The sequence below is a fragment of the Sus scrofa genome, chromosome 3 (genome assembly GCF_054392235.1).
Source record: "Sus scrofa isolate SSC_HxYL_T2T_F1_AM1 chromosome 3, Sscrofa_HxYL_maternal_Yorkshire_Landrace_v2.0, whole genome shotgun sequence".
NCBI classification, from domain to species: domain Eukaryota; kingdom Metazoa; phylum Chordata; class Mammalia; order Artiodactyla; family Suidae; genus Sus; species Sus scrofa.
Window position 1 is genome coordinate 110,268,346 of NC_139385.1, and position 25,418 is coordinate 110,293,763.

Here is a 25,418-nt window from a genome sequence, read left to right on the forward strand (position 1 = left end):
AAAGACTTAAAGAAAGTGAACTAATCAGATTAAGGTCAATGGTGAAATCAGTCTCGATTCCAAAACTCATGTGTTTAAATATCTACACTATGTTGCCTATTTATACAACTCTACAAGTAGATTAAGCTGTATAGACAACTCAAGTGTAACTGTCCAAAACCAAACTCTTTTCTACACATCTACTCCTCTTTGAATGTTCCTTTTTTTTTTTTTTTTTTGTCTTTTTGCCTTTTCTAGGACCGATCCTGCAGCATATGGCGATTCCCAGACTAGGGTCTAATCGGAGCTGTAGCCACTGGCCTACACCAGAGCCACAGCAACGTGGGATCCGAGCCGTGTCTGCCACCTACACCACAGCTCACGGCAAAGCTGGATCCTTAACCCACTGAGTTGACAATGTTTCTTCATAATTTACTTTGGCAAATGAAATTTGTAGTTTCTATCCAACCAACACTCATAATTTTTTGATATATATAATAGGAATTGCTTTTGTAAATAAAATTTCATTTTTTTCTTTAAGGTATTTCAACCATCACTTAATCTATATTTAATTCTAAAGGAGAGAGAAAGTAATATATAATAAAAAGAGAATGGCGAAAATCAACTTTAGAATTTTCATATAAAAACAAACGATCCAAAGAAGATTGAACATGTTTTTCTTACTAGAATCAAAGAAAGTAAAAATCTAGAAACATCGAGTTAAATCTCTAACAAAAATTTTAACCACACTGTATATGGTTACCATAATAACTAGCGCAGAAAACAAAAGATAACTATGATGCATAGAAATGAGCTGTAAAAAGCATGCACTGAAAGAACATGCTTTTACTTAGAACAGCATGCTTCAATTAGATTTGCAGGCAATCAAAGGAGAATGTAAAACTGATGTGTAAGTCTTATCTACTTGGCAATTAAATTAAATACACATTTACAGAAAGTCTGCTCTCCTTTTTTGGATCAGAACAAGCCAACAACAGCAAGTAGCCAGAAATTACAAATAATACAAAAGAAAAATTTTAAGAGGAAATGGATTTGCTAGACTCATATTTTAAGTCTTAGCTTTAAGAAATGGGTGATTATTTGCAATGAAGTTGGCAAGACAGGAAAATAAATTAAAACTTATAAATCTTTTAAATGGCTTTTCTTTTTTCCTTTCTTTTAGGGCCACACCTGAGGCACAAAGAGCTTCCCAGGCTAGGGGTCTAATCAGAGCTACAGCTCTGGCCTACACCACAGCCACAACAACGCAGAATCCAAGCCACATCTGTGACCTACACCACAGCCCACAGCAACGCTGGATCCTTAACCCACTGAGTGAGGCCAGGGATCGAACCCACAACCTCATGGTTCCTAGTCGGATTCGTTTCCAATGCACCACCATGGGAACTCCTTAAATGGCTTTTTCTTAGTATACCTTTTTTTTTTTTTTTTCTTTTTAAGGGTGAAATTCTCCTTAGTATTTCATACCTCTTTGTAATAATATACTTATTTCTACTGTTGACCTTGAATCTTCAGAGCTCATAGAAGATTTTTAGAGAAGTGGTTGGATTCACTAGTTCAAATTACCATATTTTCTTTATTAAGAGGACAGGAAGTATAAACAATGAAAAGCCAAATAAGAGATCCAAGAAGAAATTAACTTAGAAGGCGACCAACTGTGTAGCTTATTCTTACCTTGACTGTTTTTTTCACGGGTTGACATTTTTGCTGGTTGAGACAAAAATGACATATCTTACAATAAAAATTGGGTATTTTCTTTAAAGACTATAATAAGTACTTTTTTTTTTTTAAAGCTGTGAGCTAATAAAGTACACTGAATGAAAATGTCAATATTATAAAAAATTTCACTGATGTAGAAAAGACAAATATTTTTTAAAAAGGACTTTCAGTTTACCTTGGTTGATGATGACATCTTTATGCCTACAAAAGGAATTCAAAGACATTTATTTTATAATTTTATTTGGCTGACCATTATAATCATCTGAAGAAACTGAAAAAGCTTCAATGCCTAGGCTACACCCCAGACAAATCTCTAGACAAGAAATTCGGGCATCAGTATTTTTTAAGTTTCTCTCTGGTTTCAACTACTAATATATACTATTTCATAACACATGAATATTCCATAAGCTCACCTAGACAGTGAAAGCATAGAATTTATGAAAAATACTCAAATTTTTATGGGATTATTGAGATTTTTTATTTGAGTTGAGAGGTATTAACAAGAAGATATAGCTTTTCTTTCTTTCTTTTTTTTTTTTTTTTTTTTGCTTTTTAGTGGCATATGGAAGTTCCCAGACTAGGAGTCAAATTAGAGTTGCAGCTGCCAGCCTATACCACAACCACAGCAACATAGGATCAGAGCTGCATCTCTGACGTACACCACAGCTCCCTGCAACACCAGATCCTTAACCCAGTGAGCATGGCCAGGGACCGAACTTGCATCCTCGTGGATACCAGCTGGGTTTGTTACTGCTGAGCCACAACAGAAACTTCCAAGCCTTTTTTTTTTTTAAGAAAAATACACTTAGAAGAGACAAAGAATAAATTACAATATAAATTTTAAGAAATGATTGAAACCAGGCATATAATTGTACATGCAAACGTGACAGTGAAAGAATAAATAACTTTCAGATACAACTGAGATATAATCTGAGAATTTTCAGATATAATACTTACTTGTCTGTATTTTTTATAACTTTGGATATTAATTTTGATGTTGAAACTGCCTTGAATAATTTGTTACGGCTATCATCTGAATTTTCCCATGAATTATGTGACTTTTCAGCTGTTGCTGGTCGTTTTATGCTGCAAGAAACATATTAATTTCTTAGAGAAAGATTTTATATATAGCAATGACATGTAGTTGACAGTTAAAATAGAACATAAAAGCAGCAATTAACATTTTCTTAAAGCTAATCCAGAAAAGAGAAGGAAGGATTAGTTGAAAGTTCTGTGCCTGGATGAGTGTAGGAGTTAAACAAGGCAATTATCAAATCTGTTTTTTAATTTTCACTATTACTCAGAGGATTCACTAGAACAAATATTATTTAAAAAAACTTGCTTAAAATCAGAGTAATTATCTCATAACTTGTGAAATTGTGTGGATTTGTGAAAAAAAAAATCTACACTTTTTCAAAGTTATTACAAGGCTCCTATTTTCATTTTTATGTTCTCATGTAAATTATACATGGTACAAATGCCAATTTCTAAATAAATTGTGGGACTAAAAGTAAACTCTTATTTATAACTTTTAGAGGCAATTTTACCCATGATCAGAAATAAACACAATTTAACATAAGGATGTTGTATTATCAGCACTGATTCCATATATTTACAACTGAAATATTTTGATTTATAAATGATTTTTTTTTGGCTGCACTGCTAACTGTCCTACAACTCATCCAGTCTTCAATATTTCTTGTAACAGTATATCCAAAATTTAGAATGGCAAGCACATTTCCAGGAGACCTTAAGAAGCTGAAAAAAAGATCTGGGACAAAGAAGATGCCAAGTCAAATCAGAACCTTAAAGAGACTGATTATCAAAAAGCCACCTTTAACCACACACAATCCAAAGTTGCATAACATTAACAAGCTATATCCAAGGAAAACTCCCATGAGACCAGGCAGAAGAATTACAAACCATTTAGATAGCATAAGAATCTGCGTGAGAGAGACACACAAGCATTTTAAAAATGTTAAACATGCATCAATCAAATGAAGGGTGTTGTGTTTTCCCAAATTTCCATTAGAGTTGAGGCAAAATATTAAACTAATCAAATAAAAATATATTAAAATGTTTTAGGAATGGATGTCATTTATTTTTACTAAGATCCTAGCCAGTTCTAGAAATGATTTAATATTTCCCTTATATTTCCAAGCAGAAGTATCATGATAAAATATATCTATACCTAATCATAAAACTTGAACCAACATCCCTAAAGCAGGCACATTTCATAAAGATAGTCTAAATATTTGATTACAAGGCAGCTGTAGTTTGAACTCCCAGCATGCAATTTAGATCCCCAATTTAGGCTCACACACATCGTTAGAATGTTTTTCCCTTCTCCCCCCTCTCATAACTTTAAAATATTAATTATTACAGACATAGAGAGAAGCTCTCGAGCAAGCCTTTAGCACTGAAAAGATCAGGTGAAACGGATTCTTACTCAAGCAAGAACTTATCCTCCCAAAACCCAAAACTGAAAGAGATGCAGTAGCAATGAGGAGCCATTTGTTGCGAAGGGCCCTTGCAAGTTGAAGGTTGTAATGATGCCAAAATAGCGTGAGGATAATTACATACGGCAATTTTCTATCCATGGCTATGAATTTATGCATAGTTATATATAAATGTTTTAAAATTCTGTAATTTTGTTTATAAAAATGTTTTGGTTTTAGAGTAGGTTACTTTTGCCTTCCTTTCATCAAATTGTTTATAACTTAGTTTTTCCCTCTGGTTTTATCTGATAAATTTGGACCTTAAATTTCCATTCCCCACTGTGTTAAAATACAGACTACAGCAACGAAGAAGTGGGGAAAGAAAAGGCAACCAGGCTTTTCTCTTGGCATCCACAGATAGCCAACTTTTCCTCAAGTCACAGAATTTAGGTATCGTTACAACCATTCCCTAGCTCTGTACTTTGGGTCAGTTAAAACCTTTTGGTGGGAGTAGAATTCTTGCTTTCTTGAGTTTGTCTGTGTATTTGGAGAGGCTGTGAAGAGGGTTGGGGAGAAGGTGATGCTCGAATTTGTGGACTTTGATCATTAGAGTGAGATTCCTCTTTTTTTTCTCTCTGTCCTTGTGGTTTTTCTTTCTTTTTTTCTGTACCACTGTAAAATAAAGTATAACATGGAACAACACATATTTAAACAAATAAAAAAAGATATCAAACGATGGAAAAAGTTGAATTAATATTCAAAATCCTAAATCATACAGCTAATACAATTTATGCTGCTTTCATTGAATAATGAAGATATTTTTTAAAAAACTCTGGAAGCTATTAAAATCTTCAGTGAAGAACTTACTATAATTCTAAGGCAACAGATCCTATGAAGATAGCCTCTTTGCACCAAAACAGCCTCTAATGAATTTTGCCATCTTGGCAGACTTGAGGGGGACAACAGAAGCCCTAATTGACTTCAATTTACTTAAATCAGAGCCTTAGTGATACTTTACATTACTTCTGTAAAACATAACTGACACCCAAGGTACACTATTCATAGATTATTCTCTAATTCCCGTTTCTTCTGTATACTTCTGCCCCTGCCAGTTGAATTTTAAACTTACCAAGAGTCCATTGTGTTTTTTCCCTGAACCTGCTTGTGTCAGTGTATTTTAATTATGTAAGTTAATAAAATACAAAGCAAATTAACAAAATGTACATAGAATTATAATTTCTATGTAAACTAAGTTGAATGCTTTGGAAAGACTCCATAAAAATGAATTACTAAAAAAACTGCTCTTAAATCTTGTGTAGATGAAACAATTATAAAAGGTTGAGGAAAAAAAATCAGAAAAAGAAACGGGTTCTAATTCATATTATTTTACAAGTTTGAAATTTCTTACTGTCTTAAAAAAATGAAACTAAAAATTATAAAAAATGATTTATAAGTGTATTTTATGCAAGACAGTCAATAAAGAATCTAATCAGAGATGCACACTTAGAAAGGGGTGACTCATCCTTTCATTAAAAAGTTGACAAATGAACATTGTGAACATATTTTAAGTTAAAATATTTAAGATATTTATGTATAAATTCTTACTATTCTACACTTTGATTCTTGAGTAATGAAGTATCTGCTACTCCTGATCACAATGGCTAAGAGTCCTTATATTGTGTAAACACTTTTAGCAGTATTACAAAACAGACGGAATCAATGATTCCAGGGCTGAAAGGTACAAAACTACCAACTACTTAATCAAATGACATTTTTAAATTTGACAATAAGGTGCATAATCTACAAAGTATGTTTAAGAACATTCTAAACTAATATATGTAGGTACGTAAAACTTAATCACATAATAATAGTAATGTTAAAATATAATTTTGACAGTGACATTTTTTAATGCGATTCATTCTGATAACTTCTGACTTGAAAAAGGCCTTTGTGTTGTTCATATTCAACTTTTTAAAGTATGTGCTTGAGAAATACAATTCTATCTCAAAAATATCAGATTAATTTTGAAATTTCTCCTTGGTCTACAAACAATCCTGAATGCATATAGCACTAGGCCACTGGTCTTAGGCGAGCCCAGTAGAATCTAAAAGAGATTTTCCTTCTGAGTTATTTAAAAGCAAAACACAAAGTAACATAAAGTAACATACTCATCTGGTTTTAGACTGCTGCCTCACTACTGTACACAGTACTGATCACTGCACAGAACTATAGCTATGTAAGAAAATGAGCTGGGAAAAAACAATGGAATTCCCTGGTGGCTTAGTGGGTTAAGGATCCAGAGTTGTCACTGCTGTGGCATGGGCTTGATCCTTAGTCCAGAGACTTGTGCAAGCCACAGGTGCAGCTAAAAAGAAAAGAAAAGAGAAGAAAAGGAAAGAAAGAAAATGGGTTGAATCCAAACTACTACTGGACACAAAAAGGATGTATTATTACTAAAAACTGTATTAAAAATTTCCACTAAATGTTTTCCTAATTTGTATTTTTCTCTTGAAACTGGAGCACAGGTAATGAATTACAGCATGCTCTGGAAGAGAAAGTCTAGTTTCTGTAATAAAAATGACTTTAATGACTGAACCCTAGAACGGGCTTTTAAAAGGCCTTAAGATCTTGTCATCTCTTCACCATTCCTACAGTCAAACGTCTGGTTAAAACCTGTAAACTCACAATGATGAATAATTTAGCCACTGGTATTAGTTTATTGAGGCAGCCATTTTCTTTTTTCTTTCTTTTTTTTTTTCCCCCATTTTAGGGCCACACCCAGGGCACGTGGAAGTTCCCAGGCTAGAGGGCTATGCCACAGCCACAGCCACCTGGGATCCGAGCCACGTCTGTGAGCTATATCACAGCTCATGGCAACGCCAGATCCCTGACCCACTGAGCGAGGCCAGGAATCAAACCTGCATCCTCATGGATACTAGTTGGATTCATTTCCACTGTGCCACAATGGGAGCTCTGAGGCAATCATTTTCCATCAGCACATTTTAAATATTATTCTATTAAAGTGTTTCCTTTTCTTTTTTTTTGCTTTTTAGGGCCGTACTCGTGGCATATGGAGGTTCCCAGGCTAGGGGTTGAATTGGAGCTACAGCTGCTGGCCTACGCCACAGCCACAGCAATGCAGGATCCAAGGCACGTCTGCAACCCACACCACAGCTCACGGCAACGCTGGATCCCCAACCCACTGAGCGAGATTAGGGATCGAACCTGCAACCTCACAGTTCCCAGTCAGACTCATCTCTGCTGCACCATGACAGGAACTCTCTAAAGTTTTTCCTTAATCATTCTTTAATCAATCTCATATCTGAAGAAAACAGATATAAGATTATGTGGTTAATCTTTTATGGTCTTTCCAAACTATATGGAATAATCTGTTAGAAATTACACAAAAGCAGAAAAATCGTGAAGCAATTTTATTGAGTAGATTGAATCAATTAACTGATGAAAAGAACATTGGGAATGTTAATCTGTAATCCACTGAAACTTTTACAATTACAGTATTTCCAATGCCCTCCTGCCCACCATCCCTTAACATACAAGGACACAACATAGTATTATAATATTTTAAATTAAGCCTCAATTTTATAGTCCTGGTTAAAGAATAAAAGTTATAATGGCATTTACTCTTCCATTAATGTAGATATATATAAAAGATTCTATTTCCTCTTTAAATATGTGATGATAAATTTATCACTTATAAAATTACATTAAATACAGTGATGCTTATCTCATCAACAAACGCTTATTTAAAAGAAACAATTAAAAAAAAACAAACAAACCCACAAACCAGGAAACGGAACTGCTTGCTTTAGTAAGAAGTAAAAGCTTCCTCGTACAACTCCATAGGTATGATGAACATAAACTCAGTGAGTATAGGCTGGCTATCTCCACATTTAGAGGCAAAGAATTCAAAAGACATGCTCACCTGAATTCCATACAGCTCTATTTCATATTCTTTTCAAAAGTAGACTGAGTTATCATAGTCAGACAATTTTGCAATGTTAGCTTTTTTACAAATGGATACCTTTTAGCAGCAGATGAAAGAGTTTCTTTTCTTGCGATTGAGACAGAGCTGGTGTGACTTGGTTTTCTGTTTGAACCACTCCCATTGGTTATACAGGACATGGAAATAGCTTCTCGAAGGCCTGGCTGGCCTAGAGATAGATGGTTAAGAAAAAATTATTTACACCAAATTTCAAAATATTCCCCAAAGATTAGAACTTAAAAAAAAAAAAGTAAGGCCATTAGTGTTTAGACCTAGCAAGCAGATTGTTTCCCCCTGTATGCACATGCAATGTTATTGTCCGAAGATTTCATCTCATCAAAACAGACTTATAGAAAAGCCATGATAAGTTCCTGAATTGTGGCTAGACTCATTCTCTAGCTAAATGATTTGCTCTTGACACAGCAGCTTTAAAGTACATGATTCAAAGGTGTGCCCCAAGTACACCACAAATCCCTTAAACATCAATTTTCAGAAATAGGAACTCCCATTGTGGCTCAGTGGTAATGAACTCAACAAGTATCCATAAGGATGCAGGTTTGACCCCTGGCTCTGCTCAGTGGATTAAGGATCCGGCCTTGCCATAAGCTGTGGTCTAGGTCACAGATGTGGCTTGGATCCAGCATTGTTGTGGCTGTGGCACAGGCTGCCAGCTGCAGCTCTGATTCCACCCCAAGCCTGGGAACTTCCATACGCTGCAGGTGCAGCCCTAAAAAGCAAGGGGCGGGGGTGGGGGGGCTAAATCTTAGAATATTGTCCCATATAAATAAACTATAAGTATATAAAATACCTTGTTATCTTAATTTACACCGTAGAAGGATTGGAAAAAATGTGTAGTGGGTATGCTGGGAGGGTCAGGAAGACTCAAACTCACAAAAGAGCCACATTTACTAAGAGGAGTATTTTTAAAAAATTTGGGACTAGAGAATAATTTTGAATTTCTGGGCTTAGTTTTCTCACATGCAGACAAGAAAATCTAACTTTTATAATCGGCCAATTTCATGTTTCTTTTTTTTTTTCTTTTTGTCTTTTTAGGGCTGCATGCACAGCATATGGAGGTTCCCAGGCTAGGGGTGCAATCGGAGCTACAGCTGCCAGCCTATGCCACAGCCACAGCAATGCCAGATCCAAGCCACATCTTTGACCTACAGCACAGCTCATGGCAACATTGGATCCTTAACCCACTGAGCAAGGCCAGGGATGGAACTTGCATCCTCATGCATGCTAGTCAGATTCATTTCCGCTGAGCCACAACAGGAACTCATGTTTCTTTGTTTGCTTCTCTTTATAAAAACACAGAGAGCAAAACCCATTATATAGAGAGCCTAAAATATTTGGCATCCTACAGTGTTATGCACACAATGTATGTATAGCACTGCATTTTTGACAATAATAAGCTGTCGGGGACCACGTGGAATCATCTAAAGTGCTTACTTAATATAGAAACTTCTAGCCCCTACCTCAGATGGAATGAATCAGAAGAATAGAAGGAAAATTTTCACATAGTAAGGTACAATAACCTCCAAATTATGCTAGTATCACTGGTCACTAGATTTAGTGCTAAACTGCCAAACACGTGACTTCTTGTTATAGGGACTTTTTATTTTTATTGTGGTAAAATATGTACAAAATTTATGATTTTAACTATTTGAAAATGTGCAATTCAGTGGCATTTATTATATTCACAATATTGAGCAACCATTCCCACTACTCAGTTCAGAACATTTTATTACCCCTTCCTCCCCCTGTCCTTGTCAACCATTAATCTGCATTGTCTCTATAGTTCTGCCTATTCTGAATATTCATATACATGGAATCATATAATATGTGTTTTTGTGTCCAGCTTCTTTCACTTAGCACAAAGTTTTTAAGGTTCATCCATGTGGCAGCAAGGTAATAGCACTTTATTCTTTTTTATGGCTGAATAATATTCCATTGTAGGACTATGCCACATTTTATGTATCCATTCATCTGTTCATGGACATGTGGGTTATTTCCACCTTTTGGCTACTGTTAATAGTGCTGCATCTGCACCCAAATTTCTATTTGAACATGTTTTCAATTACATTTGGGGGTATATAACTAGGAATAGGATTTTTGGGTCACAGGGTTATTTTATGTTTAACTTATGAGGAACTCCAAATCTAGCACCAGCACCATGTTACAATGCTACAAGCAACACATGAAGCTTCCAATTCCACCACATCCTTGCCAACACTTGTTATTTTTCATTTTTGTTTGTTTTTAAAATTATAGCCATCTCAGTGGCTATGCAGTACTATCTCATCATGGTTTCGATTTACATTTTCCTAATAATGAGAATCTTTTTTTTTTTTTTTTTTTTGTCTTTTTAGGGCTACACCCTCGGCATATGAAAGTCTCCAGACTAGGGGTCAAATTTGAGCTATAGCTGCCAGCCTACGCCACAGCCACGCATCTGCGACCTACCCCACAGCTCCGGGCAATGCTGGATCTTTAATCCACTGAGTGAGGCAAGGGATCAAACACACATCCTCATAGATACTAGTGGAGTTTGTTACCGCTGAGCCATGACAGGAACTCCTAATAATGAGAATCTTTTACTGGGCTTGCTGGCCATTTGTATATCTTCTTTGGAGAAATAGCTATTCAAGATTTTTGCCTATTTTTCAATAGGATTATATGATGCAAATTGTTTAGAGTGCTCTCTTAAAATCCTTTTATTTCTAAAAGGTCTGTATTAATATCTCCCATTTTCACTTCTGATTTCAACAGTTTAAGTCTTCCTTCTTATTTTCTTATTCATTCTAGTTTGTCGTTTATCTTTTTAATTTTTTTTTAAATCAACTTTTGGCTTCACTAATTCTATTGTTTTTCTGTTCCCTGTTTCATTTACCTCTAATCTTTACTACTTCCTTCCTTCTGCAAGCTTTGGTTTTCATTTTTTTTCCTTTCTTTTCTCTTCCCTTAAGATTAAAGTTAGGTTATTGATTGAGATCTTTTTTCTTTTTTTTTGGCGAAGGAGAAAAAAACAGTTTTATTGCTTTGCCATGCAAAGAAGGCCATAGTATGCTAATGTCCTGAAGTGTGCCCTCCTTTTCTCTTTTATAATACGGGTATATACAGCTATAAATTTTCCTCTGAGCACTGCTTCTGCTAATCACTAGCTGATTTTTGAAATAAATATTTTTAAACTTGTTATGCAAAAAACCCACTAGCCACTATATTAAAAATGCATATAGTCTACAATCACTTCTTATGCTCTCTTTCAACGTTCTAAACTTCATCTCAGAAAACATACAGATGGCCAAAAAACACATGGAAAGATGTTCAACATCACTCATTATTAGAGAAATGCAAATCAAAACCACTATGAGGTACCACCTTACACCAGCCAGAATGGCCATCATCAAAAAGTCTACAAACAATAAGTGCTGGAGAGGGTGTGGAGAAAAAGGAACCCTAGTACACTGTTGGTGGGATTGTAAATTGGTGCAACCACTGTGGAAAACAGGATGGAGATTCCTCAGAAAACTAAAAATAGAACTACCATTTGACCCAGCAATCCCACTCCTGAGCATCTATCCAGAGACAACCGTGACTCACAAAGACACATGTACTCCGACGTTCACTGCAGCACTACTTGCAATAGCCAAGACATGGAAACACCCTAAATGTCCATCAACAGAGGAGCGGATCAAGAAGATGTGGTACATGTACACAATGGAATAGTACTCAGCCATTAAAAGGAACGAAAGACCGGCATTTTTAGCAACATGGATGGACCTAGAAATTATCATGCTAAATGAGGTCAGCCATACAATGAGACACCAACATCAAATGCTTTCACTGACATGTGGAATCTGAAAAAAGGACAGACTGAACTTTGCAGAACAGATACTGACTCACAGACTTTGAAAAACTTATGGTCTCCAAAGGAGACAGTTTGGGGGGTGGGGGGATGCTCTGGGGTTGTGGGATGGAAATCCTGTAAAATTGGATTGTGATGATCATTGTACAACTACAAATGTAATAAATTCATTGAGTAATAAAAAAATTAACTAAAAAAAATAAATAAATAAACTTTGTCTCAAGTAAAAAGAGATCAATCACACCCATTAGGATGGCTGTTATTTAAAAAACAAAACAGGAATTTCCATCATGGCACAGCAGAAACGAATCCAACTAGGAACCATGAGGTTGCAGGTTCAGTCCCCGGCCTCTCTCAGTGGGTTAAGGATCCAGCGTTGCTGTGAGCTATGGTGTAGGTTGCAGATGCAGCTCAGATCTGGTGTTGCTGTGGCTGTGGTGTAGGCTGGCAGCTGTAGCTCCGACTGGACCCCTAGCCTGGGAACCTCCGTATGCCGTGGGTGTGGCCCTAAAAAGCGAAATTAATTAATTAATTAAAAAACAAAACTAAACTAAACAAGCAAACAAAAATAACAAGTGTTAACAAGGATGTGAAGAAACCTGAATCCTTGTGTATTTCTGAGAGGACTGTAAAATGGTACACCTGCTGTAGAAAACAGTATTGGCTATTCCTCAAAAAGTTAAACATGGAAGTACCATATAACCTGGCAATTCCAATTCTAGGTATATACACCTAAAAGAATTGAAAGCGGGGAGTGAAGAAAATATCTGTAGAGCAATATTCATAGCAGCATTATTTACAACAGCCAAAAAGATGGAAACCTCCCAAATGTCTACTGACAGATGAATGGTACATACATATAATGGAATACTATTCAGTCTAAAAAAGGAATAAAATTGTGAAACATACTATAACATGGATCAACCCTGAAGACACTATTCTAAGTGAAATAAGCCAGACAGAAAAGGACATATATTTTATGATTTCAATTATACAAGGCACCTGGAGTAGTCAAATTCATAGAAACAGAAAACAAAATTGCAGCTGCTAGGGTCAGGGGTGTGGGGGGTGAGGAGTGAATGGATACAGAGTTTCAGTTTGGGAAGATGAAAGAGTTCTAGAAATGGATGGTGGTGCTGGTACACAACAACGTGAATAAATTTAATGCCACCAAACTGTACCCCTAAAAATGGTTAAAGAGGTAAATTTTATGTTATGTATATTTTACCGCAGTAAAAAATGTTTTTTTAAAAAAGAAATCAATACATGATCAATGTTTCTAGGTCCTACAGCTGACTGTTCAGCTCCTCATATGCTTTCAAGGTATCCTGTGGAATTATCATTCATCTTCATATGATTAGATGGTAGTGCATGACTCACAGTTTTGAACAGTCTTAGGAAGCTCTATTCACATCCTAGATACTTACTCTAGAAAGACTAGATATCTTTTGATGTGTCTTGGCCATTTCAGGGCCTATATATAATGGCTTCCTTTTTATTATTTAACATACAGGCTTCCAACTATTGAGCCAGTTATAAAGTTTACTCCATAGAGTAGCAACAATTTAAAAAAAACTGAAAATTTTGCGCAATTATCTAGTCATTTTATTATCTTTATTATGCAAAATAAATGGAAAAGTAGAAAAATGAAGATGCTGATGTGAGTAAAAGGAAGGTCTCAAAGACATACTATATGGTGGAAAATTATTAAGTACTGTATGTTGAAAATGACAAATCTTTAACCTAAACTGACCTCTCACTGAATGTGGCTGAATGTATAGGCCCTAGTGAAAGAAAAATAAAAATTAGAAACACTGGAGAAATTTTGGAGCCACACCGAAGATGGATGGAAGTACAAATAATTTTATTATATTTTAAAATTTCTTTATCAAAGCCCCTTCAACATATACATATGATGTATGTCTTTCAGGAATGAATTATGTGTAAATCTTGTGATAAACTGGAATGCAGCAGTGACACAGGTCATGGACCAATAGTCATTTTTGAATTTTCTGTTTTAAATTAGTTTAGATCCTTACACACAAATATGCAAAGAGAGAAAAGTTACTTCATGTTGTTTTACTTCAAGGAGAAAAGAAGAGCTTGTATTTCACACACACCAAGCTAGCAATTGTCTCCAACAGAAAAACAAACACATTCTCCCAGTTAGTATAAATGGGATACTCTCTTTTGCTTCTAAATATTCTGATTAGGATCACAATTTGCATGAGTAGTAAGTCCTCTGTAACTCATTTAGAATTTAATAAACTGTAGATATTCCACTTGCTAAACACCAAGTTACTGCTATTCGAAAAATAAATACATAATTCTGTATATAATTCATAAACACATACAGCTGTCCCTTGGCATCCATAGGGGATTAGTTCCAGCACACCCCGAAACCCCCACAAACTCCAAAGATGCTCAAGTCTGCAGGACAATTGTACTATGCCATTTTACATCAGGGACTTGAGCATCCTTGAATTGTGGTGTCTTCAAGGGTCCTGGAATCAACTGGATACTAAGGGATGGCTATATACTCAAAGCAACTCCTTGATCCTGTATTCCCATGACCCCACCCTCCACCCCCTTGACATAGGCACTCACTCACCTCTATTACAAGTCTAACATTTGGAAAAGAGCCACCTGTCTTTACTTTCTATTTGCACCTCAACCTTCCGCAATCTGGCTGTCATCTAACCATTTCATAGAAACTTTCTTGCCAAGATCACCAATGACTTCTTTTTCACTAAATTCAATGGATATTTTTCAGTCCTCATCTTGCTCACATTTTCTTCAACATCTAAAATTGCTGATCACTCAGATAAGGATAATGTCTTTGGTTTCTAGAACACTGACCTTGTCTGAATTTCTACTTAGTTCTCACCATTTCTTCTCACTTTCATTTGCTGGATATTCTTTTTTTGCTCAGATTTTATTGGCAAGATAAATATCTTCGCTATTCAGACAGCCATCATACCCTTCTCATAATTTTTTATATATAACTTCTATTGAACATCTTCCCACAAACTTGTTTCCCTCCTCCCACCAAAGAAAACAATTAAAACCTGGTACTCTGTGATTCATGGTGAAGGACACACCACCCATTTACTGTACAAACCAGAAAACAGAAAATCAGCTTTGATTCCTCCATTTCCTTACTGCCAACATTCAATGGGTGATTAATTCCTCTGTTGCTTCTATAACTCTGAAAAATCCCACCCCCCAGATTTGTTGAAACTAATGTACAAGTTACACATATATAAAGTATAAAATTTACTAAGTTTTGACATACATATGTGCCTGTGAAAGAATCACCACAATCAAGATAATGAACATGGCCATGATTATCTAAAGTTTCCTTGCATTCCTCTGTAATCCATCTCTCTTTCCTCACTCTTGCCCCCAGGAAACCACTGACCTACTTCCAATCAGTATAAATTAGTTTGCATTTCCTAGAATTTTATATAAATGGAATAATATAGTAAATATCTTCTCTGCCTGCATTTTAAAATTCAGTATAATTATCTTGAGATTCATCTGAGATGACATATATATCAACAGATTATTCCTTTTTATAGCCCAATGCCATCCCATTATATGGACATATATATAACAATGTTTTAATTCATTTAGTTACCTGTTTACACTGGATAGTTTCCAGTTTTCTACTATTACAAATAAAGCTACAATAAATATAAGTGTACAAATCTTTGGGTGGACATTTCTCAAAGGTAAATGCCTAAACTAGGTGACATATGAATGCATAACTTTTAAAGAAACTGCTAGGCTCTTTTTCAAAGCGGATGTACCATTTTATACTCCTGCTAACACTGTCAAGTTCCAGTTGCTTCACATTGTTGCAAACGCTTAGAATGAACAAACTTTTAAATTTTAGCCATCCTAGAAAGCATGTAGCGGCAATTCACCATAGTTTCAATTTGCATTTCCTTAATTCTAAAGGTGTTAAATATATTTTCATGTACTTATTTGACATGAACATATATCTTTTTTGGTGAAGTGTCTATTCAAATTTTTACCTACTTTTTTTTCTTTTTTTTTAGGGCCACACCCAAGGCGTATCTAAGTTCCCAGGCTAGGGGTTAAATTGGAGCTGCAGCTGGTAGCCTATGCCATAGCCACAGCAACACAGGATCCGAGCTGTGTCTGCAACCTACACCACAGCTCACAACAATGCCAGATCCTTAATCCACTGAATGAGGCCAGGGATCAAATCCGTGTACCCATGGATAGTGGTTTGTAACCACTAAGCCACAATGGGAACTCCCTTTTATCTACTTTTAAAATAAGCTCTTCCTAATAATTGAGTTGTAAGAGTTTTTAAAAATATATTCCAGTTAAAGTCCTTTGACAAATACATGTCTTGCAAATATTGTCTACTGTTACGTAGTTTGCCCTTTTATTTTTCAAGACAGTCTTTGGAATAACATATTTAAAAACTTGGGGAGTTTTCGTCATGGCGCAGCAGAAACAAATTCAATTAGGAACTGTGAGGTCGTGGGTTCGATCCCTGGCCTCACTCAGTGGGTTAAGGATCCGGCGTTGCTGTGAGCTATGGTACAGGTCACAGATACAGCTTGGATCTGGTGTTGCTGTGGCTGTGGTGTAGCCCAGCAGCTATAGCTCTGATTAGACCCCTAGCCTGGGAACCACCATATGCCCTAAAAAGACAAAATACCAAAAAAAGAGGAGTTGCTGTGGTATAGGCTGGCAGTAAAAGCAGCTGCAGCCTTAAAAAGAAGAAAAAAAAAAAGATGAAGTTCAATTAATTGATTTTTCTCTTATTATTTGTACCTGTGTCTGATTTAAGACATTTTGCCAAACCCAAGCTCACTAAGATTTTCTCCTATATATATTTTCTTATAGAAGTTTTATGGTTTTAACCCTTACTTTGAGGTTTATAATCCATTTTGACTTAAACCATTTTTAAATATCTGTAATTCTATCTGGAAACCTTGTTTCATGACTCTTTTATGTATCCCTGTGTTTAGCACTGTGCTTGAATAACGGAAAGCAGTTAATATCTGAATAATTATTTGAACTCATCTTTGCCATTACTGCCTCAAATTTCTCTTCTGGATTATGATCAGTTTATCTCTATTCTTCCTTCTTGTAGTATTACTCTGCTCTTAAAGCATTCTACACACTATGTCCAAACAGCTTTCTAAAACATGCTGTCTTTGAATTTAATTTGCCATCAATGGTATTATGTACTATTATCTTGAATACCACTAGAAAGAAGTGTTGCTTACGAGAACTGTAAAACACAATCAATTATAAGATGCATTGCAATTCCAGAAATGTTAAAATGTAAGAAATATAGGCATCTTAGAATTAATGGATTAGTGTAAATCTACTTGTCATTCTTCAATTCAAAACTCTTTGATGGCTCTCCATTGCCCTCAGGATAAAAATTAAATTCTTTAGCAAGACATAAGAAAACTTTTCACTATGGGCCCTACCAGTTGAGGCTCATTTTTTGACACTCCCAACCTCATACCTCATGTTTCTGTTTATTTTGAATGCCTAAACTAGTTTTACTCCTTCCACACTCAGCAGTGGATAGTCCTTCTCTCTGCATGCGCCTGTCACCCCAACTTGTCTAAATTACCATATAACAACCAACTATGTACCCATCAAATATTTACGCAGGGCCTATTATGATTGTAGCCTTATGTTTACAAGAGAGTACAAGGCAGCCACAGGCATCAATGAATTAAAATCCTGCAAGGGAATCAGGCTAGCAATGAAAATATGTGGTAAGTACAACAGAGGGATCTGAACAGAGTATCATAAAAGTACACAGAAAAGACACATAATTCTATAAGGACGATTAAAGGCACAGAGTTCAAGAAAGGCTTCCTAGGAAAAACACAGAACAAAGTCTTAAAGAATAAGTAGGAGACAGCCAGGTAAGGAAGGTGATTAAGATACTGGGATCTTATGCCAGTGTGTGTAAAGAAACAGAAAGAAGATAACGGCAAAGTGGGGTGTGTAAGTGTATATGGCACTGGGGTGAGTTAGACAAAAGGTCTTTATGTGGTGAGAATGTAGAACAAGAAAGGGCAGAGTCCAGATGGCAGAGGAAAGTCTAGATGGGAGAGGTAAGCAGAAGTTGATCCTGGAGACTTTGTCTGTAGGGAATAGAGACTACCAAAAGGTTTTAAGCTGAGAAGATTTAGTTCAATTTATATTTAGAGAACCACTTAGTGGCTATGTGACAAGCAGATTTCAGGGGACTGTCTAAGCATAGCATGATGGGGACCTGAAATAAGAGATGGGTAGCATAAATGGAAAGGAAGAGGTAGTTTTAAGAAACACTTAAGTCTTCAAAAGATGATGATATCAGTTTGGGGACATTTTACATTTATTCATTCTGAGGGATGTATAAGCAGAACAGTTAGTAATTAGACAGTTAATTCTTAAGTGCTCAAGTCTAGAATACAGGTAAGCAATTTGGGAACTGGCACCAATAAGTGGATGTTAAGACAGACAAACGTTGCTGTCACCTCCTACAAGGAAACTCCAACTTCAGTTCCAGTTAGGTGCTTCTACATCACCCTAAACTTACCTTTTTAATATAATTATCATGCAGTTTTATGATTATCGACTTATTTGTCTTCTCACTTTACCTAAAGACCTATGGAGGCAAAATCAGTGTATTCTATTTCTTTAATCTCCAGCACCTAAAACTCTGCCTAGTACATTAAAAAGATGAAGGAAAGAGACAACTGTGAAAATATTAGGTGGTATGGAGTAATATTAATGATCAAGCACTTGCTGTGTGCTAAGCATTGTTATCCTAAGTACTTAGTAATTATTATATCCTTTAATCTTCACTATAATCCTTGAAAGGATTTACTATTACCACCCCATTTCTGCTGATAAAAAACTGAAGCCTAGAGAGATTATTAACATGCTCCAGGTTATATTGTAGTAGGGAGTGAAATCAAGATTTGAGTCCAGGCAGAAGAAATGGTAAGTAGAAAAAAATAATTGTCTTGTGGAGAGTGACATTTTGAGCCATGCCAGGATAACAGATAGGAATTCATCAGATGGAAGAGGGGAAAGGAAATTCTAACAGAGAATACTATTAAATCATCAAAATAACAGATAGGAATTCATCAGACGGAGGAGGGGGAAAGGAAATTCTAACAGAGAATACTATTAAATCATCAAAATAACAGATAGGAATTCATCAGATGGAGGAGGGGGAAAGGAAATTCTAACAGAGAATACTATTAAATCATCAAAATACCCAGATACTTATGTAAATAGGAAGACAAGACTAAAAGGAGTTTCAGATAACTCTCAGTACTGGGAATCCTTAGTATTTAGATAAAGAGTGGATGGCCTCCCAAGGTACAGGCAATGCGTTAAGTAAAGCAGATGCAGAAAACAAAAAGGAATTGCGAGCAAATGCTTATTTTTCAGCTGAAAAGTCAGGAGTGTATGTTTTGAAATTTAGAATATTAGGAGCAAAAAAAATGAATATTAACGGTTACTGAAATTTATAACTAGGATGCATCACTAACTACACACACGCGTTTGTATATATACATCCCTTTCCCTCAGGGCTCGTACATTAAAAAGATGGATCCACAACCCTCTCAAAGATTAGCCTGCAAGACTGGAAGACTGAAAGCAATGTGACCTGTAGTAACTAAAGGTACAAAAGCAGTTCTATTTCTGATTAAGCAACCAAGCTGAAATAAGATTGTATTTTATTTTTAAGTTTTGTTTTATATTATTTATTTCTTATTTAGGCTAAGAGTCTATAAACTAGGAAGGTACTAAGTTAGTTTTCATCACAGTTTTAGTTTTATCCATCACAATGCCAAGGCCAATGATAAATTTCATACTTCATCTTACCTTATTGTGACATAAGAATATGAACCATTATGATTTATATATCTTGATGATAGACCCAAACAGATGACCTTTCTGACATCTTAGCCTGACAGTTCCTAAATACTAATGAATTTCACTGTACTCTAGATTCATACAATAGGTTAGGACAAGATGTTGGAGTAGGACTTAAGCTCAGCTTCTCGCATGAAAATACCAAAATTACAACTGCTGAACAATCACCACCAAAACAGGTCACACAATAAAGTTATCACTAAGAACTGTTACATGCGTTGCAAATCTGAAATCCATCTTGCTACTCTTACCTGTAATATCTTCTTATTCTTGCATCTGTCCCAATCCCTCCATCCAAAGAGCAATTTAAAAAATAACTTTGTTTCTATAAGTTTCTTCTTTCCACATTTAATTTTAAATTTAATTTAAATTTACTGAGTCATCCCAAGGCTAGTTATGTTAGTAAGAAATTGTTTATAGATAGTTTATAATCCAGCAGAAGCAAAATTACATACACATACATACACCAAAAGAGACCCGTAATGAAATTTTAAAACAGCTTCAAGAAGAGACAAAACATAGATCAATTTCAGGAATTAATTTGAGACCTTAAAGGATGAAAAACTTTTGATCAGAAGGATAAAAACGATCCATGAAGGAAGAACTTTACTCAAAATCTTTTTCTTTATCTCAGATTCCCTATCATATGCCCCACAGCTCCAACTGTATATCTCTTCCACTCTCTCCGCATTTTCAAGCTCCCTGCTACCTTTTGCAATGTCAGTTACTTTGCTTCATTCTTTGAAAAAAAATGGAGCACTACATGTACTTCATCAAATTTTATCTTTTCCATTTGGAATTTCATCTGTACTTTTCTCCTTTCCTTTTGTCTCACAGGAATGTGTACTTTAGTTCCCTTAACCGCTCATTCTTTTAAAGTATCTTTTGAGCAGAAATGACCAAAGAGCATTTGACTCTCATAGAGGAATGGAGCTCTGTGCTGCCTGGTCTGAGGCAATGTCTGCCCAGTTATTTTCATATACAAAGAGCAGCTCAGAAGTCTTTGATATGCTGTCAAAATAATAAGACACTATCCTATCCCCTACCACAATTATGAATCATTTTAGCCCAAGGCCCCACCAAGGAAATTCACACCTTCTAACTGATTAATGTAATTTACTTATCAACAACGTTTACAGCAAACTCATGAGAATCCCTCTCTTGTCATAAATGTTATCTGGAGCAAGAGCCAAATGATGCAGATCTGTGCCTGCACACTATCCCAGAGTCTACATAATTAGCAATGTGTTTTTTGGGAGAAATGATATCCTTTAAATTTCAATTTTGCCTCTGGGTCCTCTCATTTCTCAAGTGGCAGTTACAATGCTTGATATTTCTGGTTTACCAGCAGTTTCCTGGTTTAAAAAAATGACTGTTTCCCACCTTCAGATAATTTGACTCCTGTGCTTTTATACCATTGTGTACTAACAGCTTGTCTTCACATATTGCCAGTAGGCTGTATTCTCAAATTACATTCATTTGGTCACCCCAAGAGGTCTTAATGGGTTTCCCAGGCACCAGCTGTGACATAATTTGTCTTCCTGGCAGTTAAAACTGCCAGAGTGTTCCCTGGACCTTCCCTTCTGCTCCAAAGTACAGGTAATTTTTTTTTTTCCTTTTGGCAGGGATTCAGCTGCAACTGGTGTATATATTATGAACATATGCCGTCAAAAGGAAAGAATTCTCCAACAGAAGAGAAGGTATATGAGAAATTTAAATGACTGGCCACCTCTAAAACTACTGGGAAAACTTTCTACCTTGTGTCTGATATAATATATTCAAGAAAAAAAATGGAGATTAGCTTTTAATACTGCTGGCACACTGGAAAGGATAAACTAAAAGAACAGAACTAAAAATACTGAAATGACTAGTTAGGTGTGTTTTTGATTTTGGCATTTACTGAATGGCAATACTACCATGAAATGACATAGACTGTCATTAAACCATTAGCAAACACATTTAGTTTTAGTGATACCTGAAGTCAAGTCATGTTTCCATATCACCACTATCTAGCACAACCATGTAATAGATGTCTTCATCAATGAGGAAGCTGACCTATACTTTTAACTACAGCTTTATAAAAGGGTTCCACCTACTTATCCATGGTTTATAGTCTTGCCTCTAAAGAAAAATCCTCTAAAAATGCTAAATATTTTATGAAGATGGTAGTGATTATTGTCCTGTCAGTAATTTATGCGAGACTGAATACTACAAATTCTAATTTCACAGGGGACTAAGAAATTCACATACAAAACTTTCTTATAGTATCAGAAATGACTTAATTCTTTTAACTGAGGTATAACTGACATAACGTTAATTTCAGATTCTTTACTTATTAAGTGAAAGAAAAATACAAAATCCCTACAAAATAATTTCTTTTTAAAAAAGTTTTCCTTGGTTAGAAAGTACTTTGCTTAAAATGTTTATTCCAAATATTTATATCATTAATATATTACTCCTATTTAATGTCAAAACTGATATTTGATCTTTTTTTAGGTTATATAAAAATGACAATAGTGAAGTTTCACTTATTTCTTTTCCAGTTACTTTCTGTAGTAAACCATATATAAACTTCAAGATAAAGCTGTTTAGAATTACCAATAATAAAATTAATGAAACTTTTAAAATGTACTTCTCAATGTTTTAATATCAAGAATAGAAAACAGGGAAATTTTTTCACTAATGATAGAGTAATTCTTAATGAGTTATGCTCATTTCTCAAATAATATTTCTCCGAAGTATTATATAATCAATCCTTCCATCATCGATCCATTTTATAGCCAGTAGTTCAAAGCTGGTGTCTACTGTAAAAGAGTAACTTAAAGAATAATCACTAGTAGAGTTCATTTCAAAATGTGAACCACATCAGCATATTATAAGAACACCAGTCAAAGCAAACTTAGGATGTAGAATTAATGGAAAGGAACTTAGTATCTCCCTAACTAATAAAGTTGTTACTAAGGATTAAGAGTTGGTACTATGTGGAAAGAAAAGGTTTCAATGTAGTAGTTGCAGGTGGCTCTAGAACTGAAGAAATCTTCACTAAAGAGCCTGTAACAAAACTAATCCTAAACTCACTTTAGAGACAAAGGAATTATGAATGACAACTAGAAAAGCACGACTTACAAAAAGTATGTTTCTGGAGGATAGGTATTATAGCTATTTAACTATTTGTATTTTATGATACTCAAACAGATAGGTGCTAAGTAACTGATGTGTCATACAAAATACTATCTATGTGCCAAATTTTAAAAAGAACAGTCTTTAAGTTTCTCTATAAATATTTATTTACTAAAATACCTTAGTAAATAAGAAAACACTAATTTTTCCCCAACACAAAATGACAATTTACTATTGTTTTAGCATAACAAAATTTTTTTAAAAAACTACAGATTAATACAAATTATTTAAAATAAGCTTTAAAAAATATTGTGGGAGTTCCCATTTTGGCTCAGCAGTAACAAACCCCACTAGTAACCATGAGGATGCCGGGTTCGATGGGCCTTGCTCAGTGGGTTAAGGATCTGGTGTTGCTGTGAGCTCTGGTGTAGATCGCAGACATGGATGGGATCCCGAATTACTGCGGCTGTGGCATACGCTGGCAGCTGTAGCTCTGATTCGACCCATAGCCTGGGAACTTCCATATGCTGCAGGTCCCGCCCCCAAAAAGCAAAACGAACAAGCAAAAAATATCGTGGATAATAACCAAATACTACGTGATTTTTTCTTACAGTATTTAAAATACTTATAGAGCCAGAAGCCGAGGGTACATACACCAATAATAGAAGAGGATCTGGTTCTTCTCTTTATGCAGTTTACTTCCCCAGTAAAGTCCATACATATTAACTTATCTGGTCCCCCATTCTATTCTAATAACTCTAGAATCCTCTTATAAAAGTCAATCGAAAACCAATTAAAAAAATTTTTTCAGGCCACACTAGAGGCATATGGAAGTTCCCAGGCTAGGGGTCGAATCAGAGCTACAGCCTCCGGCCTACACCACAGCCATAGCAGCTCAGGATCCAAGCCACCACGTGCAACTTACACCAGAGCTCACAGCAACACCAGATCCTTAACCCACTGAGAGAGGCCAGGGCTCGAGCCTGCATTCTCGTGGACACTAGTCAGATTTGTTTCCACGGCGCCACAACGGGAACGCCCAAATAATCCCCCCCCCCCACCCGGCTTGATCTTGGCAGTCCTCAAAACTGGTTCTCAAAAAATTAAAAACTCACATTATAACATTATTAACCAAAGCAGTTTCAATCAAGTCTTTTGCCAAATTCTCAGATTCCTTGTCGCATGTCACTGACACATTTATCTAACTAACCACTAATGGAAAAGACCCATCCTGCCATCTAACTCTCCACTATTAACACCCAGGCCCAGAGAGCTGGAGGGTCGGAAGTATAAGAACAGTTATTACAAAATCAGGCAGAATGAATGCCCCCCACACTTCAGTACCCTCGGAGTCCTTGAGCATTTCTTTCATGTCTGTGGTCTTCCATTCCCCACTTTAACCATTCCAAACGGTGACTTCCTTTTTTTCCCCACTACCCAGGAACTGTCTTACTTTCTTAAAGGGCATCAATGTCACCAGAGGAGAAAGTGATAAGGAATGAAACTTTCAGCCCTAACAACTGTGAATATATATCAACCTTCTCTTAGTTTTATCTTATCCATTATATCTCAGAAGTAGCCTTTTTTTCTTTTTCTTTTTTTCTCCTCCTCTAAGACTAACAGTTTTTCACCCGTTCTAACATGCTTTCTCAATCTCTCAGGAAACCTGCCTCAATCACCACCACTTCTCCCCCACCAATATCATTTCTGCTGCCTTTTTGTCCTCAACCTATTTTTCTTCTCAAGTCTATAAAATCTTAAAAAGTAAACATAATTAAAGCTAGGACTTCAATTTAGCATCCTCTTCTAGCTACTACCCTTTTCCTTCTAAGGCAAATTTCTTGAAAAGACTGGCTGTAGTTGCTGCTCTTGATTCCACAATTCTCAATTGCTGCTTCTGAGGCACAGCAAGTTAAGGATCCTGAATTGTCACTGCTGTGGTGCAGGTTCAACCCCTGTCCTAGGAACTTCCACATGCTGTGGGCAAGGCAAAACAAAACAAAATTACAAATAACAAAACAAACAAACAAAAAGACAAAACTGCAGTAAGTTTGTAATCTTATCATCCACTAAAATTCCTTTTGAAGAGGTTTCTAATATTCTCATAAGTGTCAAATCAAATGGTCACCTCTCAGTCTTTGTGTTACTTAACCTCTTTGTAGCAGCTGGCAACACGAATCACTCTGCTCTTCACTATGCCAAAACCCTGGAGCTCCCGACAGGACTATCCTGAACTGCCTTCTCACTTTACATCCTCCTCCTATGGCTTCAGCTATCACCCACAAGCTGAACATTCCCAAATTCTTATTGCTAGCCATAACTAGCA

The 25,418-nt window shown here is 35.8% G+C and overlaps 1 protein-coding gene and 2 long non-coding RNA genes across 19 annotated transcripts in view; all 3 read right to left on the reverse strand.

Moving 5' to 3' along the window:
- LOC146404854 (uncharacterized) overlaps nt 1-25,418 on the reverse strand; it is a 1,116,837-nt gene that overhangs the window by 77,436 nt on the left and 1,013,983 nt on the right. The gene's annotated exons all lie outside the window — the stretch shown is intronic.
- The window catches only part of EML4 (EMAP like 4), a 150,007-nt gene that overhangs the window by 63,720 nt on the left and 60,869 nt on the right, over nt 1-25,418 (reverse strand). For 5 of the 15 annotated variants that reach the window (XR_014842086.1, XR_014842085.1, XR_014842089.1 and 2 more), the window contains exons 3-6: nt 8,200-8,329; nt 4,656-4,829; nt 2,677-2,805; nt 1,895-1,920 (exon numbers count right to left, since the gene is read on the reverse strand). Coding sequence is in view for 9 of the 15 variants with exons in the window: in XM_021087581.2 (XP_020943240.1) it covers nt 1,895-1,920; nt 2,677-2,805; nt 4,656-4,829; nt 8,200-8,329 (459 nt within the window). In the remaining 6 variants the exon portion in view is untranslated. Of the gene's footprint in view, nt 1-1,674; nt 1,732-1,894; nt 1,921-2,672; nt 2,806-4,655; nt 4,830-8,199; nt 8,330-25,418 lie in introns of those variants that run through there. The other 10 variants (XR_014842088.1, XR_014842087.1, XM_021087582.2 and 7 more) reach the window with 4 other exon arrangements.
- Nucleotides 20,765-25,100, reverse strand: LOC146404855 (uncharacterized). The gene is made up of 2 exons (XR_014842153.1): nt 24,182-25,100; nt 20,765-23,496 (listed from the first exon to the last, which is right to left on the reverse strand). It is a non-coding gene; the product is annotated as an uncharacterized LOC146404855 (long non-coding RNA).